General features: G+C 46.1%; 1 protein-coding gene across 1 annotated transcript in view; it reads right to left on the reverse strand.

Moving 5' to 3' along the window:
* Positions 1-19,019, reverse strand: part of ABTB3 (ankyrin repeat and BTB domain containing 3) — a gene marked incomplete at its 5' end in the record, with an annotated part of 177,495 nt that overhangs the window by 60,957 nt on the left and 97,519 nt on the right. Inside the window, 2 exons of the mRNA XM_082013971.1 lie at positions 2,060-2,264; positions 15,330-15,479. Of these exons, the coding sequence (XP_081870097.1) occupies positions 2,060-2,264; positions 15,330-15,479 (355 nt within the window). The remainder of the gene's footprint in view (positions 1-2,059; positions 2,265-15,329; positions 15,480-19,019) is intronic.

Genomic DNA, 19,019 nt, shown 5'->3' on the forward strand with positions numbered 1-19,019 from the left:
CACTGATCTCTTCTCCGGGCAGCACAGGATGGTTGCATCCATCTGAAGAAGCTCCAGAGCACAAACCCCGTGGAAATATCCAGGCTCATGCTTAACCCTGCATTGCTCCCACTCCAGCATTAAGCACTAACGCATGTTTGATTAGGCAACAGGAGGAGTATCTGCTCCTTCCAAAAGTGACCACAGGCTCTTGGCAATAACACCGAGTACTTGCTCTGGCCCTAACCACACACCGCAGTTGTTAAAACTGCCCTGCCAAAGGAAGACGTCTTGCCAGACAGAGTATTCAAAATAAAGCAAAGAAGAACAATCACTTTAAATAATGGGCATTTCAAGTAATCTAACGAAGAGAACTCGTATTAAGGTGACCTCAGAGAAAGGAAAACCTATTAAAGCAAATGCTAAAAGTGATTTTTCAAATATTCCTTGCCTTTTTCACTTTCCACAGGTAAGTCTGCAGAAATTTTACGAACGCAGAGCCTCAGCATTATTCACCTTTATCTTCCCACCAGTTCCAGTGGCATTACTCCCACAGACAGGGACTACAGATCAAGTGAGAGTATTTTCTAATTTTAGTTATTTTTTGTGCCTACTAACAACTCTTGGACACAAGTTAGGCCTTCCACAATAACAAGGCTGGATTAACAAATCATGAAATTAAAAATAATTTAGAAAAATTAGAAAATTCTAGATTCTTGTCACTTCCCTTCTGTTGGTGGGGTGGGGTGTTTTTTTTTTTTTTTTGAAACAATAGAGCAAAAAGCGACAAACATGCTCACGGAGCGACCCAAACTTGAAAAGAAACAAAAAGCCATCCAAAGGCAAATGGCAAAATTCCCAGTAACATCATTAATGCCAGTGTTTCATCTTGTATGCTTTTCTGTAAATCGATATAAAAGTATTTCAATTAAGATATTATATTATATACCCTTTATGATTACACATATGATGAGATTCTCAAATGCTGCTTTTGAGATGCAAACCTCATACTGAAACAATAGCCAACCCCGTATGCACGGCTCTCGGGCACACATGCAGATCGGAGTTTGGCTCACATGTACAGCACTATTTAATACATTGGGATGTAAATGTGGAGCTCAGCTTGAAAAAGCAGCTTGCATTTGCATCACCATGATACCCATCCTAAAAATGAATATCCAGCACTTTACAAGCACCAGTCACTCCTCTCACCTCCGTACTGGGGAAGCCTGGTTTAGGGCTGGTGAGAAGCGCAGCAGGGAGATAGCAAAGCGTGCCTCAGCACACAAGTGGAGACTTGTGTTACTTGGGGGTTTGCTGGACTTTTGACAGGAGATGGCTTTATTTTCTTGGCCAGCAAGCTGTCCCGTTTGCTTTCTGCAGTGCCTGTGTGCAGAGCTTCCCTGCGCTGAGTACCCTGCCTGCCGGGAGGCATTTAGTAACCCTGTCACCAGCTTTGATGGTGTCTCCTTCTCATCTTAAGGCAGACTCTGAGTCAGGATGGGGCCTCAGGCGTGCCTCCCTGACCTGCCTATCCCTGGAAGGAGGGGAACAAGAGCAGCACAGCCAGAGCCTGCCACGTCCCCATCCAGGGCAGCCCTGAGGTTACTCCTGTGCCCGGGTACTTGGCAGGGCTGGAGCCCAGCATCTTTAACAACCTCTCCTTTCCACACACTACTCTATTCATTTTCCACTTCCCCAATCACAGCTGTTGAGCCCTAATAACGCACAGAAAAAACACATTTAAACCTGAACCTGCTAGACCAGAAATAGAAGTTCTCATTTTCTTTTCCAAAACACAGAATAGCTGAGCAACAACGAAAGGAAAAGGAAATCTCTCCTGAGTGCACATCTGGAACCAATTTGCTGTATGTAGCCACTGGGTGTCACTTTTGATATATACTGGGTCAGCCACACAGCACTCCGCGAGAGAAACTGATTTCAAAGAGGTGATCCTAAACCAAACCAGACTGCTCCGCAGCCTCTCACGCGCAAGCTGTAATTAGCAATTAGCCAGCCAGGCTGATTTATTAACGAAACATCTTCGCCACAACATTAAGCACCGTGCAGTGGCTCTTACCTCTCGGTCTGCAGCGTGACTTTTGATGGCTCCACGTTGGGGTTTTCCCACTCCATCTGTGGACAGTGCATGAAGTAGCAGAGGGTGTACAGAGCCTCCGGCTCCCAGTAGAGCGATCCCTGCTTCTGATGCATTGGCGTCCCGTTCCCATGCTGCTTGGCGTTCAGGGGCTGGAGGTAGTGCATTGCTCGAGACACCAGGTCGCCTGGAAAAAAGCAAAAGCTGGGTGAATGACAGGTTTTCAAACCAAAAGGCGTGCCAGGTTGGTTTTCCCTTCCATTTAACCTCACATACATAAATAGTAAACGGTAGGACAGGACCCTGTGCGCTGCTCATCACCAGGTTGGACTTTGCCTGGTGGTTTACATAGCGTGGCATGACATATGTGGGCTGCAGGCAAGCCCCCAAAGGCCTGGGGGAGATGGCTTTCTGTAAATACGGTGTGTCAGCAGTGTCAGGCTAGCCCACCTCAGCACTGCCAGCAGAGCCAGCACACCAGGACTGGGGTCACAGCTACCTACAGGCATTCCTTGGAGGCTGCCAAAACCCCATAGGCCCAAAAATGACCAGTGGGGATGATGCAGAGTGGCACCAAAAGCCGCACGCTCCCAAGTAGAGGATGGCAGGGAAATGCAGCCCCTTGCAGCAAGGAAGGGAGCAGTCAGGTAATGCACAGAGCGCTGCGGGAGTGCGTGAAGGGGCATGTGGGTGACGAGAAAAGGGGGGAAAAACTGCTAAAAGACAGTATCAGAAATGTGCAATGGAAATTACAATTTGTAAGCTCAGGCTGAGCCTGGGAAACTTTTCCTGTTAGCAGAAGAGCAAAACCTGGGAAGTAGGCTCACCCAGCCCCTCAGGTTTCCAGAGCACGGAAAATGGCTCAAGAGAAAGATGCTCATCGTCTCCCCTGTGCCGATGTGGTTCTGGGCGCTTCCTCACAGAGCAGGTATGGGAAACCAGCCGCAATATGTGGACCGAGATCAGCAAAGCCAGCAAGTGAGTTTAGCAGGCAAATACACGGGCAAGCAGCAGTGAGTCTCTTAGCACGGTACTGATTGTAACTAATTAACTAAAGCATCTCCCTCCGAGGCAGTGAATTTTAGGTTTGTTGACTAGTGACCACTCTATCAAAGGCAGGGAAACAACTGTGGTTATAAACTGCCTGTTTTCACATTTCAAATCACTCTGAGAGTGCTTTGGGGGGAAATAATGATCTCGGATCAAATCAGATGGCTTGTTTTAAATGAAAACCTGAGCAAGAGCCCTTTGGGTCATTCTTAAGCTATACAAAAGTGAGTGATGGGGGAAAGAGGACATAATTTTCCAGTGCTAAGAAGTCACACACTTTCTCTTACTTGCTTTTCCCAAGTGACCACTGAGCACTGAAACTTGGAAGGAAAAGTTGGAAATATACACCAAGGTAGGAACATAAAACCACATCGGAGGCAGGGGGCGGGACACACGGAACCAAATTCCTGGGCAAACTTAAAAGGAGAATCGTTTTGACCGTGTGCAAGGCAGAGTATAGGGTTTTTTTGCAAAGTCCCACCCCTGTGAACACAACACAGCACATCACCTCTCTCCAGCCTGACTTGCACCGAAAATGATGCTGCTGCTGCGATAATGTGCACCAGGGAGAATAGAAACGTCTCACTGAAAAATGCTCAGCCCAGTCCTCCAAAAACACAGCCTTAAAACCATGAAGAGAAGAAAACCGCTGGCATGAAAAAACTGCCGAGTCCATGATTTCAGGGTTTTGACACAATTTTTTGCTGCACTCTGCAATATTCCTCTGATTCAAAGCTTTCATTTAAAAATAGTTTCTGCTTTTCCCTCTGCCAGGAAATTGTCATGATAGGACCAATCTTGCAGCCCTGCACGCTCATAATTTCCGAGAGAAGCTGTGCACGTGGAAAGCCTGCAGGATCAGGTCCACAGCAGAAACAGATATGCCTCTGAGATGACTCCCCAGTCCTGCACAAAATGATCTACAGGCAACCAGAAGCAGCAGGAACGTTTGGGACCCCCTTCACTCAGCCTACTCCGTCACAGCGGACGTGCACTGCCAAGCCTCGCGTGGGCCAATGTGACTGCTAGCATCCGTGCTGAGAGAAAAAAGTGAATTCCTCTCTTTTTCTCCAAAAGGCAAAAAAAAAAAAAAGCCTCAGCAGTGCTGGCTGCAACACCCAGCTTTAACAATAAATAGCAAAAGAAGAGAAAAAGAAGTTGCACTAAATTCAGCCTTTTCAGGCCCAAGCCGCTGCGGCACCAAAGCATGTGGTTAAAGTTAAACACATGACCAGTCTTATTTCAGCGGATTGAGACAGCAGGCACCAGAGAATGCCTCTGACTTCTGTCCCGAACAATGAATAAAAAAATCGGGATGCAATTTAGGCCCAGATTCAGGCAGCAGCATTACTTCATCCCCACTCCTCCCTGAGCGCTGGGGCGATGCAACTTCGATGACACATCCAGTGCCAGAGGAAGCTGCACGGTGAGTGAGGAGGGAAAGCAGCAGCCAGAATGACGTAGGCAGGGCAGGCAGCTCAGCATCGCTGCTGATGCAAGACTGGAGGAACTCGAGCCTCATGGAAATCAATGGCAAAGCTCCCATCTGTTTCGGTATGACCAGGAGTTTGCTGGTTTATTCTGTATTTCCTCAACTGTTTCCTTAAGAAACCCAAACCAATTCATGCCATTAAGCCTGAATTAATGTTTTTTTATGTTTAAGCCTCCCTGAATTACATTATACCAAGATCTGACCGGCTTAGGTCTTGCTTTTGCCTTTGCTATGTTACCTCTGGTTACATTTCAAATAATTTCTATATTAACAATTATTACAACATTCCTCTATCAGAGAAAATTCAATGCTTAAATAATCAATACCTATAAAGCATCAAGCCTCACGGAGGACAGTAAGTCAGCATAAAAAGCTGCATTATGATCTTGGTACCCAAAAGGCAGAGCACTGGAGGCAGGACAGCAATCTCTGCTCTCTACTGTATTTCACAATATACAGCCTCGGTCAAGTCGCTGCATGCCGTGGTGCCCTTCTCCTCCTCCAGCTGCATCCAGTTAGGGTGCAAATTCTTCAGGCAGAGACTGTGTCTCAGCATATCTGTGCACCAGGATTAGTGCCGACAAGGGAGGAGGGAGCCGACAGGCGCACGCACATGCTGTATGGTAGTACTTATGCATACGCTGTGAAACGTAGTGTAGTGTCACATCTGGTTCGAGATGCATGTGTGTCATTTCAATCCCTACCACATTTTGCTACTTCTATTCTTCCTTGCTAGTAGGCTTTTACTTCTCCGTTTTCTTGCAAAGAAAATACAAAAAGTTGAAATTCTCTTCCAAAGCCCGTGGATGTGAAACCAGCTCCATGATGGGACTTACTGGTCTGGTCTCCAGCAGTCAGCCAACTCAAGTCTCATCTGGGAAACTCAACCTATGCTCTCCTTGCCAGCTGTAAAAGCCACAGTACGTCTGAACACCAAGGGTAACACTGAATTTGTGGCCAAGCGCAGAGAGGGAAGCCCCCTTCATCACTTCGTGTTAACCATCTCTGCTCCTCAGAGCTGTGTTCAGCTACAGCGACGCTCTGCAAGGTGACGTTACCTGCTCCCAGCATTGCTGTCTCTCCTGCATCTTTTTTGGCCCTGAAAACATGTTGCTCATATATCAACTGAGTGCATCTGGAAGGCAAATAAATTCCCGAGTGCATCATTTCCAAAAAAACCCATAAAAAATAAAAATCCCAGCAGTTGGGTTGATCTTGTAACTGCAGGGATGCAGTTCCTGAGGTTCTGTGGCGTCACGACACAAGGGGCTCGGTGGGGATCCCTGCCTCGCCACCCCCTGTGCTCCTTCTCACCCCTGTACCACCACCTGCAATCCATCTGAGCAGCAGCCTGGGGAGCCAATCTGCCTGACAAAAAACCTTGCCAATTTTATTTTGTTTTTAATTTAAACCAAATAAACACTTCCACAATTTATGCAATGTAAGCCAAGCAAGCCGACGCACAAACTGCTCTGCTGGCAGAGCCAGGAGAGGAAGACATCACATTGCGTGGGGTAGACACAAAAAAATGAGCAGCGAGGTGGGGGGATATTTGAGGATATTTTTGTTGCCAAAGCTGGGCAGCCAGAACCGGAGGGCAGGCTCTCAGTGGGCAGCAAAGCCGGTGGCAAGCCCCAGACTGGCACTGCCTTGCAGCCCTGGATTGGGATGGGGAAGAGCTCTGGCAACGAGGCTCCACGCTGGAGCTCGTCAGCCCAGAGGAGAAACACCGTGCCCCGCACGCCGGCTAGCAAAGGACCCACGAAACCATCACCACACCGCAGTGTGTGGAGAGCTGCTGCTGTAGTTACCCGCATTTCATCCTTTCCATGACTAAAGCAGGACTTGCCCGTAGCTGCTACTGGTTCACCACGGTTTACGAACACAAAGTCCACATACATTTGATTTAAAGACTGAAAATATTATATAATGTGCATGTTGTGACATGGGCCTGGTTTAAGGCAATACTGAATATTTAAGGAACAGCTTCACTGACTTCAAGCCAAAGATGTGATGTGACAGGGAAAGTTAAGCTGTGCCAGTGTGTACGGGGGTGGTATATCCAACAACATACAGCACTCGACAGCTCGAGCCCTCTCCACAGTGACCAGCTAAGCATTTTTTTCACTGTGTTTGGCTTTGCTAATAGCTACTATCACTGCTCTTACTATTTTAGAGCCCCAAGTTTAAAAAAATAACACATCCGTTTCCAATTTGGTAATAGAGAAGGGGGGAAAATGTAGAAGAGCAAAAAGAGAAGGAAGAAAGAGAAAACAATAGAAAACTTCTGAGAAGTTTTCTGAGGGATTTTACGGTCTGTCATGATGGACCTGATCTTGCAAACATGCCCACCTAGGAGCAGGCTTGCTGCTTTTAGAGGGATAAACTTCCACAGCCTAAAACGTTCAGCTGGGTGTGTGTTTGCACAACAACGACCCAGAGGTGAATGATGCTGGACCGATCCTTACACAGCCACTCCCTACAACACCAACCTCAAGTTTAGTTTTTCTTGCTCCAAAAACATGTCCTAAAGATGCAAGAACAACTTAACAATGATATTTTTGCACACTGATTACAAGCCACATGGTTCTCTGGCCCGTGTCTTTCCTTCAAAGCCCAGGGGAGGGAGGAGGATCTGTTGTCACCGCAGCCCTCTTCCCGCGTGGTGCCCCATTGGGGCACCATGTGAAGCAGCAGCTGGCCATGTTTCTTGCACAACAGCATCTTGCAGGCAGCACCCATCAGTTTGATGATGCCAGTCTGATCATCCCTCCAGCTGTCTGTGACTCCACTGTGTGTAGCCTGCTCTCAGGAATCATGCCCTGTGGCGGGGCATGTTGACAGCAGCAGTGTTGCTGCTTCACTTTGCTACCTAGATGAACATTTCCTCCTGCATGAGTGGGCCAGAGCCACGGACTGAGTCATGCCTGTCCTTCAGAGCCTTTAACAGGAGAAGTGCTGGCCATGGAGCTGAATTCCAGATGACAACTTCCATGGCATGGCCAGTAGTTTCCAAAGTTTGCCCCCTTACAAGCACATGAGCCAGGTGCAAAACTCACATTCTTGACCCGGATTCATGTCACACCTCAGTATAAAAAGTCTTGGATCTACAGCTTTTGCTCAGGACTAGCTCTGGGGAGACTATATTGAAAACATGAATTATAACACTGATAATAAACCAAGGTCTATTCAATCAGACTGCTACCTGGTAGCCATGGCCATCCTGCATCCTCCCCATACTGTAGCTAAGTCTCTCCCTTTCTCTCTCCCTGTTGGCTCTGGTTTCTGCACCGAAGTTATGTATTGCTGCAGTTCACCCCGGTGTATGCCTGTAAGCACATGAGTGCGGGTGAATACAAGTAGTTCAACCATGTCTCCGGTACCACGGCAGATTGCCTCGGCCACCCGCTCAGTCAAACACGATATATTCCAGATTCAAGAGCCAGCTGCCTCAAGCTGCGGGTGCGCTTGGGGTGCCATAGCCCACAGTCGGTGGAGCATCCCACGTGCAATAGATTCGCCATCGGGTTCACCCTGCAGAAACCTCCCCACCTCTGCCATCTCCGCTTGCCCACGTTGTGCCCCTACGTGAATTTGCTACCACAGGCAACCTTTTCTTCTCCTAACAGCCATTCATCTTCATGCACAGAGGAACAAATGAAGCAGCTGTGGTCCCAAACTCTGAATTCAGCACCAAAGGACAGGACCGGGATGCGAGCAGCCCATTTCCTGACAGTGGCTTCCCTGTAGCCTCCCCACAGATCGTTTAACCTTTTATCTCCACTTATCCCACCATCACAAGAAGCTTCTATTTATATTAGAGAGTACGTGTTTGTGTGCGATGTAGTGTTTGCAACGCCTTTGAAGACTCAGAAATTAGGGACTGGATATATCCCATCAAAAAGCCACAATAATAATTAACCTTCTGAAGGTCACATACCTATTATAACACCACTATCACCTTCAAAATCTCCAATCCAATGTGGCAAGCATGATGCTTGTGTTTGATTCCCCTTAAACCATGCCAACTCCAAACACAACAAGCTTTGACTCAGATGAATTATTCATCTGCTGACCTAATGCAGAGCCTTCTCTCTGTGGACCGCCACTGCCTTATGGACCACTGTTCCTGGATTTTCTTTGGCCTGACATAGACCCATGTCTTCAAACTCTGAATGTAAGAGTCCCGCCATGGCTGAGCAGGCCAGCTGAAGAGTGCTCACCCCCGCCTGACAGACTGCCTGTGCTCTGCACAGCAGGGACTGGGAGGACTGCAAATCTAAGGAAGTGGAAATGTTGTTTTAACCCCGAGTGTGCCATGATGCACAGGAGAACAGGGGTGAATAGGAACCTGCACCTGAAGGGTGATGTATGCAGGGGAGTCCTGAGCTGACACACTGGTGTACTGGGGAAGGTCAGTGCACAGTTGGAGCTCCAGCACCCCTCACCCACCAAGGCAATGCTTTTTGCCTCTAACCACTAAACCTGAGTGGGCTTAAACACACAAGGTGTGTTTAACAAGTCCCGAAGGAACAAAACCACCTGCGTGGGGACAGACCCCAGCTCGGCCCCCAGACAGGCAAAGGGGGCTGAGTCTCACTCCATAGGGGAAGCCCCCGAAGGAGCATTGACAGCAGACTGGAACCCAGGCAAGCGATAGCTGCCTCTGTTCAGCCCCTGTAACCCAAGATATAAATCCACTTGCCTGGTCAGCAGGGCAGTGGAAAGGAAGGTAGGAAGGCAGGGTGTAGGCTGGTATTTTCAAATCATTCTCCCTCCTGCTTTGTTTTCACTGATAAATAAATGTATTGCTTTATGGTTTATGATAATGAGTATCTCAGGGGGAATGGAAGGAAAAACAGGGGTTTGTTTGGGGCTACTAAGTAACCCATAACCCTTCTTGTGCACAGACGCAGACAGCAAATGGAGGCTCAGTTCCACCACTTGGAGGGGGCTGCAAGGGCAACGGTGTAGCAGCAAGGGGAGCCTGCAACTAACACTTAATGGAGGCAAGAAACTACCCAGCATTTAAGCACTGCATTGATCTGTTTCATGTTCCTTGCTGGGGTGCAAAGGGGCACCTCAACAACTTCTCTTTTAGCTTTTACACATGGAGCGGGTGACATGTGGATCGCAGTGAGGAGGAACCGCAAACAAGAGGCTCAGAAAAGCAGCGGGAGAACGAGGACATAGAGATATTGTGCAATAAGCCAGTGAAGGGCCCTCAAAAACTAGGAGAAGTATCACCACATCTGAAGACTGCCCATATAGGCTGCCAGTCTATGGCCAAACCTTGCGCTGAAGAGAGCACTGTCATCTGAATTGCAGGTTTCAGCTAGTACCTCCGCTTAGCTCAGCACTGCATGAACCAAACCGTTCACAGGGAATAAGCTTTGGCCTTTCTCTATGGTGCTGCTTAGTCTGAGAAAAATATCTGACTAACAAGACTTTTGTCCTGGCAGTAAATAAGCAGAGCACTTACAAAAACCCTCCTTCAGATGCCACCCTTCCAGCAAGCATCTTTACCCTGGCATTTGCTTCTATGCCTAGGTTTAACCTCTTATTTACAGGACATGAATCAATTTGTACGGCTCCTGCAGTGCTCCTTCTTGTTGGTTGCAGAGGACTGAGACTAGATGAAAAGGCAAGGGAGGGGATGCCGACTTTCATCATCTCCTTGGCTAGGGCTACAAGGAGAAATGAAAAACAGTATTGGTATGTGCAATCGCATACCTACTTGCACTTGAACAGTAACCCTTCCTTTCATCCCTAAAAGCGTGCCAAGGGAGGCTGTTATTTTGGAAATACATACATTCAGCACTGCGGAGGCAAAAAGAGTATGATGGGGAAGGGTGGCGTTTTTCCAATGGCAAGCAGGAAAACCTTGCTGAGACCTGAGTGGTGATGTGGAGGAAATACCAGCCTGAACATCACATCTGGGAGCTGCTCTAAGGTAAACACCGTTCAAAGCCTAAAAAGCTCTGAGATCAGCAGTGTTAAGTTGCACCTGCATCTTCATATTATCCTAGTTTAAAACAAAAATGCCAACTTGTGATTAACACTCCAGGTAATACCACCACCACCTGTCACCATGGTTTGCACAGGACTAGATGGCAAACTTCTCACCCAGAAAAGCCATAGTCGACTGGCCACCTTTGGACTCAAAGCAAGCCCCGAAGAGTTTTCTGCTCTAACCTGAAGCCATGCATGAAGACATGGTTTGGATGACATGCTAAGCCACAATTTTTATCCCTCTGTGAGGCTCGAGACACAAACCTTCTGCAACCCTACACATGTGCCTCAATATGGGGTGGTTGTCCCAGCTCAGCCATACACTAACACCTTGCATTCTTCACCCCAAGGCAGTGAGGGAGGAATATTTCTTCGTGACAGCATTGGTGCCCAGAACACCCTAAGGCTCCGCTCTTCCTTGTCACCACGTACATGCACACGCAAGAGACAGAGAATCCTCCTTCATCCAGCCAAACACCATCAACCTCCAGTTATGAGCCTCATCCTTTCTGCAGCTGGTCTCCAAGCCAGCAGCGGTATTTTTAGATGGGTGATGAATAGGTGTGTTGGAGTGTTATGCAGTTTGTGGATTGCAAACATGCATATAAAGAAGTTAGGAAAAATATTCAAAGGTCAAAATGCAGTATCATGGGATCTTTCAACAGACAAAGCTCTCCTTAATATTCCTCTCTTCTATTGACTTTACTTATTTTTCCCTGTCTGAAGCAGAAGGAAATAAAAGAAAAGAACTAGAAATCTAGAAGAATCCTCAAAATTTTCTAGGAAAAAAACAAACAGATCTATTCCCCTTCTCCTCTACACCTTGTCTGGAAATACAAGAAACTTTAGGAAAAACTGAAAATAGAATTAAAAAAAGTCTTGTGAAATATTTTCTCTAAGATTAAACAGTGAAATACTGTCAAGCTACTGTTTAAAATCCTATTATTTTTGCTGTGCTTCAGTTCCTCTCAATGTTCTCTATATAATAAGCATTTCAAATGAAATTACATTATTTTAAAACACACTGTAGTAGGCAATTACAATTCCTGAATACTAAATGCCAATATAACATAGGCCAGATTTATTGTTGTTCCTTAACTTTGTACCATGTTCATTATATTTTAATGAATGAGGTTTCACATTAATTTTTCAAGCCTTTTCCTTAGAATCACGCATTACTGCTGTAATTGCGTTGCAGAATTAGGTCTCTATTTACATCCACCTCCTAAGTCCTGGAGACGAAACCTTCCTTTGATTTTTTTCCCCTAAGTCAGCAACATCGCCTCATCTTCCCATTTTCGGGAGAGCACCCCAGGGCCAGCAGCCATACCGTGCCCCGCCGCCGCCAGGCAGGGCAAGCCCATCCCAGCGACAACCAGTGCCAGCTGCCTGCTAAGCCCAGGAGATGAGAGCAGAAGCACCAGACAAGCAGGGCTTGAGGGGGACCGAAGCAGCATCCGTGAGACCGGTTGCATCTGCCCAGCCATGAGGACATCTCAATGGCAGCCTGGGTCAACCTCCTCCTCTGCAGAGTTCCCAGAGGGTGCTGCCATCCCTCTGTGGTCGTGTCCACCATCTCACCTTTCCCCAATCTTCTCTTGCTTCTGTTACCCCCTCAGGGATATGCAGCTCACCTAAACGGTCTTTTCTAATACACCAACAACATACACGAAAAAACACAGGGAGCAGACAAACGAGGGCCAGCACATGTAGGGCGAGGTGAAGGTACCACAAGACACAAGGCTTTTCACCTTGTGAACCTATTTTTCCACCTGGGACAGACTGAGAAACTAAGAAGATCTGAGCTGAAATACAGGTGCTGGGCAATAAACGGGCCCCGTTTGCCCTGTCATCTTCCAGGGGACAGATTTGATTTCCCAGCGTCAAAGCCTCGAGCAGCTTGGCAGCCAGCCACACCGCTGCATGCGAGGATGCTGGGCAGAACCGAGAGCAGGGGAAGCCTTTCCTCCGCATGCGGGCCTTTGTTAATTCTAGTTATTCTGCGTACTTGCAATACTTCAATTATTAATGTAATTAAACTACAGGAAACCCCATTCAATTAGAATTGCCTTTTTTTTTTCCCCGAGATAAAATTAAATTGCTTTATTTCAAGGCCGCTCTTTGCACTTTTTTTTTGCGCTCTTTTGAAGAGAGCAGAAATGAAGTCCTGGCACCTGGGATATTGCAAGCTGGTGGGACACTGCAGACACACGCCGGGGGACTGCCCATTCTGTAGGTGCAGCAGGCCAAACTTCTGTCCTTGCCACTCAGTCCTGGTTGCCATCCCCTCCTCCTCCTCTTCACAAGTGCTATCCTCTTAATTCCCTCCTATCCAGAGACTCCCTCATCACCTTTATTCATCCCCTCAAGAGCAGGGGCTTTTACATACCTAACCCTCTCCTCATATACCACTTTCTCCATGCCACAGCTTGCCATATCCTCTTTCCTCTCCACAGCGCCACTTCTGAAGCTCTCCACCCCCTCACACCACCGGCACAACAATAAATCCTCCTTCACGCACTCTCTCCCCACCAACGCACCCTGATCCCCAGGTGTTACCCCCTGGCTTCTCCCCACTGCTCAGCATTTCTGCCCCCACGCTCGCTGTAATTCCCCAGCCTTCCTCCATGGCAGAGGCTTTGCTGTGACCGCCGGGTCACAGCCCCTGCTGGTGCCAGAGACAGAGACACAAGCGCTGAACAAAGAGCAAACCCCCTTGTAGCCCCCACCCCTCCATTTTCCTTCCATTTCACGATTTTCCCGACAAATTCACAGGTTTTTGCCCACCAACATGCTGCGCCTCCCCTCCGCGTTTCACAACTCAGTTTTGAGCTCTGCACTGGGACCGCTCCACGGCAAAGATTTCTACCCAACTGAGCATCAAGCCTTGCAAGCTTTGCCAATTACCACTCCTCCTCCTGCTTCTTCCCCGACATGCATCTGCTTGCAGCGGCCGGGGAGGTACTCTCGATGGTTGTCCAGAGGGCTTTCTGGAGGGCTACCAGCATGCGGGAGGTGCCAACCTCCCTCTGACAGCTGCATCTAACTCCCACTGATGCGCTCTCTTCTTCGAGTTGGCCACCCTGAAGAGTGTTTTGCCTGTGTTTGCAGTCAACAGACATACAGAGAGCAAACCCTATCAACCAAGCATTTGAATCTGAGGTAAGACTACTTAGAGATGATAGATTTCTGGAAACAAAATTAAAACAAAAAAATGGGGAGGAGGATTAAGGACTCTGGCTTTTTGGGTTGCATACAGAGGTTAAAAAAAATCCAGAATGGAAACAAAAAACCTCTGAAATATCCACAGTTACTCATTTATTAAAACACAACTATATGTACTTCATGAGACAGAGCTGTATCATGCATAATTTAGTTGGCACACAGACAGTACTGTTGTGTGTTTCATGCGCATGAAATAAATAAGCATAAATTACTTAATTTGAATAACACCAAACACCTGATTCCAGAGACGAAGCAACACTTCACGCTAAGGCATGTAAGTGCTCTTGGCTTGTTGTTGTTTCACCAGAGCAGAGAAAAATTAGCAAGCTGAAAACAGAAATTCATTTTGTGGCTTGCAGACAAACATCCATGGTGCCTCCACATGGCTCATGAACAGCACGTAAACTGAGCCCTGATGGAGCTACAGAGGAGACTCCCACTGCTACAGAAAGCACCAAGAAAATGAACATAAGATCCCTATATATGTTCTTTATGATGCTGGTAACACAGAATTCAGTAATAAGAACAACAACAAGCTGGGCAGCCTGTATCTTCAAAGATTTGAGTCTTTTCAATTTCTCCTCAAAATCTCATAACAGACCTCAGTAAAAAAAATACTTGACTATTTCTGACAGGCCTCAGGAAAAAAACCCACTTTTTTATCTGAACGTTTCCATTTTCCCACCCATAGCTTCTTATCTCTAACCATACTGTAACCATGTGATTGGAAGGCTTTTCTCTTAATAAAGAAAATTTTTTAGAAGGCACTTCTGGTAACTTTATCTCCATGTCACGTGAGGATTTACACGGCATTTGCCTCCTACAATTTACTTGTGCTGAAACCAAAGCTTTCAGATTTTGACAGATGTCATAGATTATCACATTTCTCAAAAAGTGTTTTGATTAATAGCAAATAATTTATCTTCCAGGAGCAAATTTTTCTGGTGCAGGCTTGAGTTTTGGTTCTTTCCGCTGCTGGAACTGGAGAAGGAAAGTCAGGGTGAAGGACCCTCTGTAACACAGGTGGAACTAGCCCTGCTTTAAATTTGTTTGTGACAGTATTTCCTTCACTTACTGCAGCCTTCAGCTTTTTGTCTGCCCATCTCAAAACAGGCATCCCAGTGAAATGAGACAGGACACCAATATGACAGACATTCACAAGTCTGGCCAAGCTGTGAGGTGCTCTCAAACGCAACATAGGGAAGATGAAATAAAACATCTTTCACCTTTAAAAATGAGAGCAGCGTATGCAAACAAGTCCTAGGCATTGCTATGAGACTGCATGAGACTTCTTTCCTCCTGTGGCTTCAGCTTTCCAACTGGCCATGGAGCATAAGCATAAGATCTGACCCAATGTCTCCTTCAACATTAGACATGTTCCCTTGTCTCTTCTCTGCACAACCAGGCAGTGCAAGCAGCTTTGCTTTACTCTGGGGATAGAAACCCAAACATCATCAACAACCTCGTACTTACTGAGTTCAGCAATGCTCCCCACGCGCGTAGCAAGTAAAGACTGCTCAATGGTCCTTAGCTCCGACTGGCTGAACATCTGCACTTCCCCAGGTTTGTTTGACCTTTGCTGGTCTTTGTGAAGGTTCAAGCTGTCCGGCAGGCAGAGAACACCTACAGTGGATAAAAAGAAAGGAGAAGTCCAATGTAATTTCAGCCAGTATGGATGACTTTGCTGCCACCGACGCATTGTTTTGTGGACGTTCCAAGACAAGCTTGTGTGTGCAGAGCTCAAGTACAATCAACATCTGTAACTCAATGTCACAGATGACTCATGCTCTCAGAATTGGCCCTCGTTAGCTCTTCTAAATATCCTCAAGTCATTTACTATGTCACCTAGGGATAAATCTTACAGAAAATCCTAGAGAATTGCACAAGGAGGAGGTCAAGAGGGTTCCAAAGAAGCCTCCTAGAAACTACTCCAAACTCATACATATTTATTAGAAAACAAGATCTCAGCAACAGAATTCTTAAAATATTTGCTTTAAAACAATATATGAGACAGACAACACATTTACAGGATTTTCCTATAAGGGGAATTTCACCCACAATTGCCAAAATAACAGACAGCACCAAGATGCTCACAGTGTCACCGACGGGCTTATTGAACTTCTTTTGTAAATACAACTCCTGGCAATTTAACTGCTTGAGCTTCAAAAGCCCATTATGCAGAAACCCTTACAGCTGTGAACTTTTGTGGGGCAGGACATAAGTAAAGCTACTGACATAAAATAATTTACATACACATTCATTCAGACACAAAAGTCACTTTCTGCCATGACATCTAAACCCTCAGGCATAGATAGAGGGCACACATTCAATAATCAAAATCACTGTCATGCTAAAAACCAGAATTTATTTACAAGAGCAAATTCTGCATTACCATCCTTGGGTAACAAACAGATGCATGAAAGTCCAGCTTGCAGAGCAAGTTCTCCTCCCTTCCTCTGGTCTATAAACAGCCAGCCATGGCCATGCTCTCCACAGCATCACCTTCCCAGTCCCCCTGGGACACACAGAGGTGGAGATCCACTGGAGGCAGTGGAATTGTACCTCTTCATGAGGATCAAATTTCATCTTATTTCTGATTATGTGATATGCAACAATTACCCTTGAAAATAAGCCAGAGTAGGAAATGTATTTTTTTCCATTATATGGAAAAAATAGAACAGTAAAGCAAAAGGAAAACAAAAGGAAATCCTTCCTTTTATGCACGGGGGGAGGTTCTGCCCTTATAGGTCAAGCAGACTTTACAAAATACGTTAAGAGGTACATATTTAGTGTTCTTCTTCAGGGGGAAGATCTAGTTTCCCAGCTCAGTAAATATATGGCGTCTAATTCTACTGATCAACAATTCTACCAGTAGGTTTAACATTGGAGGTCCTGGGCAGACTGGCCAGCTTGATCCCTGTTTGCTTCAGTTATGAAACAGCCCCACAAACATCACTGCACTGGAGCATCGCAAGACTAGGGCGGGAATGAGACACCTGAGAGGGGATGCTTCTCAGCCACCTTGTTAGCTCCACCAAATTGCTTTGGATTCCCTCCTCCCATCTACCTCCTCCCTGCAAACAGTTTAGTCTAGAAGTTGTATTTGTAGCACAGACCCATAAACAGCCATCCTGGAAGGAGAGACACGATACAGGTTCAGTGAGCACGTTCAAAACAAAAAGCAGCAATACATATTGGGAAAACCAGGACCAAAGGTCTTGTCCGCCATGGCCCTAAGAGAGCAACCAGAACCAGCATCACCCTCCGCGTGCAACAGCAACACCAGGACAAACTCCCTAACAGCCTGTTTGAACACTGGAGGTAGAGGAGCAGAAGCAGCCGTAATCCCAGACCTGGCTCCAGTCCAAGGGCTATAACAACCACAGTAAAACTGTATGCACATGTGGAAGGTCACGAGAGAAGAACACAACTCGCCAAGAAGAACCCTGGAGAGAAGGAGCAGGACATCTGACACAGCAACAGGGAGGAAAGAATTAAAAGCAGAGAGGTAAGGGATAAAAAGCAACAACGGCTTATCAAACAAGCTCTCCAAATTCTCCTGCCATCGCTCAGTGGCTGACTTGCATAAACACTTGGCGCACTGATCGACATTTATATTCTGGGGATGTACAGACCTCAAGAAATACAACACCTGGATTTAAAATGGAGACTTGCCTGCATATTTTAGTAAGTATTCTCACTTGGACATCTTTCTCATTTATTTAGATTATTCTTTATAATTTTAATTGACAGAAATTAAGGCAAAATTGGGAGAGTCTTCCCTGCAGAAAACAGATGTGTAATTCATCTAATATTCTAAGATATTTCTAAAAATAAGAAATAAAGCACAAGCAGTTTTATGGCATCCTTAAAAAACGAGTATGAGTCAAGAAATTCTTTTTCAGTGAAAACACACCTTAGGTGTGGAAAAATACAGGTTTAGGATACCTTTACAAATAAGATTCAAATGGTTTAAAATCGTAATATGTGCAGGATGTATTTCTCCAAGTGATTAAAGCAGTGGGATATAGACATTTTATCCTCTACTTTGTCTATGACTGTTCCCCCAGCCGGACCTTTTCCTTGCAGGCAGCCCTGATGATTCATTACTCTGTTCTTTAGCAAGGGGAGCGTATTCTGGATGAAAAAGTGCAAACGAAACGCAAAATGTGCCACTGTTCAAAAACTTAGCAAATTATAGGATATGTCACACCAAAGGGTTTTACTTCGGTTGGAGATTAGTAAAGACATGCAATAGCCAAACATCTGATACTTATATGCCAGCTTCAAAACTGTAATTGACCACAGTGGGTGACCAGTGGGATGATGGAAGATTGTTTATAACTCTCATAATTTGGCTGGATCAGATCTGGTTTTCACCAGCATGGAGAAAGGGAATTCTATGGCTTGGGCATGCAACTTTACCTATTTTCTAGCTCCAACTGTTTTTCCCAAAAATCATCAAAGAAAAGGGAATAAAATGCTTTTTAGAAGAAAAACACGCTTTTTAACTCTTTCTATGAGTGTCTGATGTGAAGTTCAAACTCACTGATGAAGGACTATGGCAGGGAATTGTTCCCCAATAAGAAGAAAGCATGCCAAATCAAGGGAAGGGAAAAAAGGTAGAAAGTTTGTGATTATAAATAACTTTTTTATAAATAGAAACATTTAAACAGCCACCACCAGCTTTCCCTGGTTTGGCAACAGTTCAACTTCCTTATTCTAATTCTCTGCCGATTGGTATTACCCACTTGCTTTTTCAGCCGTGGCTTCAGGCGTACTGTGTTGTGCTCTATAAACAGGTGAGGGTCTCAAGTTTCCAATGGCTAAAAACCAGGACTTTTTTCCCCCGTTGCTTTTCTGGCTGTCGCTGCTGACGCTATCTGTCATTCCACACCAAAGATTTCTGTGCAGTATCTTCAGAAATGAACTGCAGCATCTGCCTTTTCTTTCGACCAGCACTGTTCAATGTCCTTCCTTTCTGCATGGTTACTCAACCCCATGCACTTCTTTGCCCATTATTTTATTCCTCTTCTTCCCTCCGATCCCCTAGAGTGGAAATTAAGCAGGCAGCTGTTGCCTGATGAATACGGGGCAGACTCACTTGGTACACCTCCAGCTGCTCTGTGCCACCCAGCGATGTACAGCAGCCATACGCTGCAT

Source organism: Phaethon aethereus (genome assembly GCF_964289735.1).
Source record: "Phaethon aethereus genome assembly, chromosome: 1".
Taxonomy (NCBI): Eukaryota; Metazoa; Chordata; class Aves; order Phaethontiformes; family Phaethontidae; genus Phaethon; species Phaethon aethereus.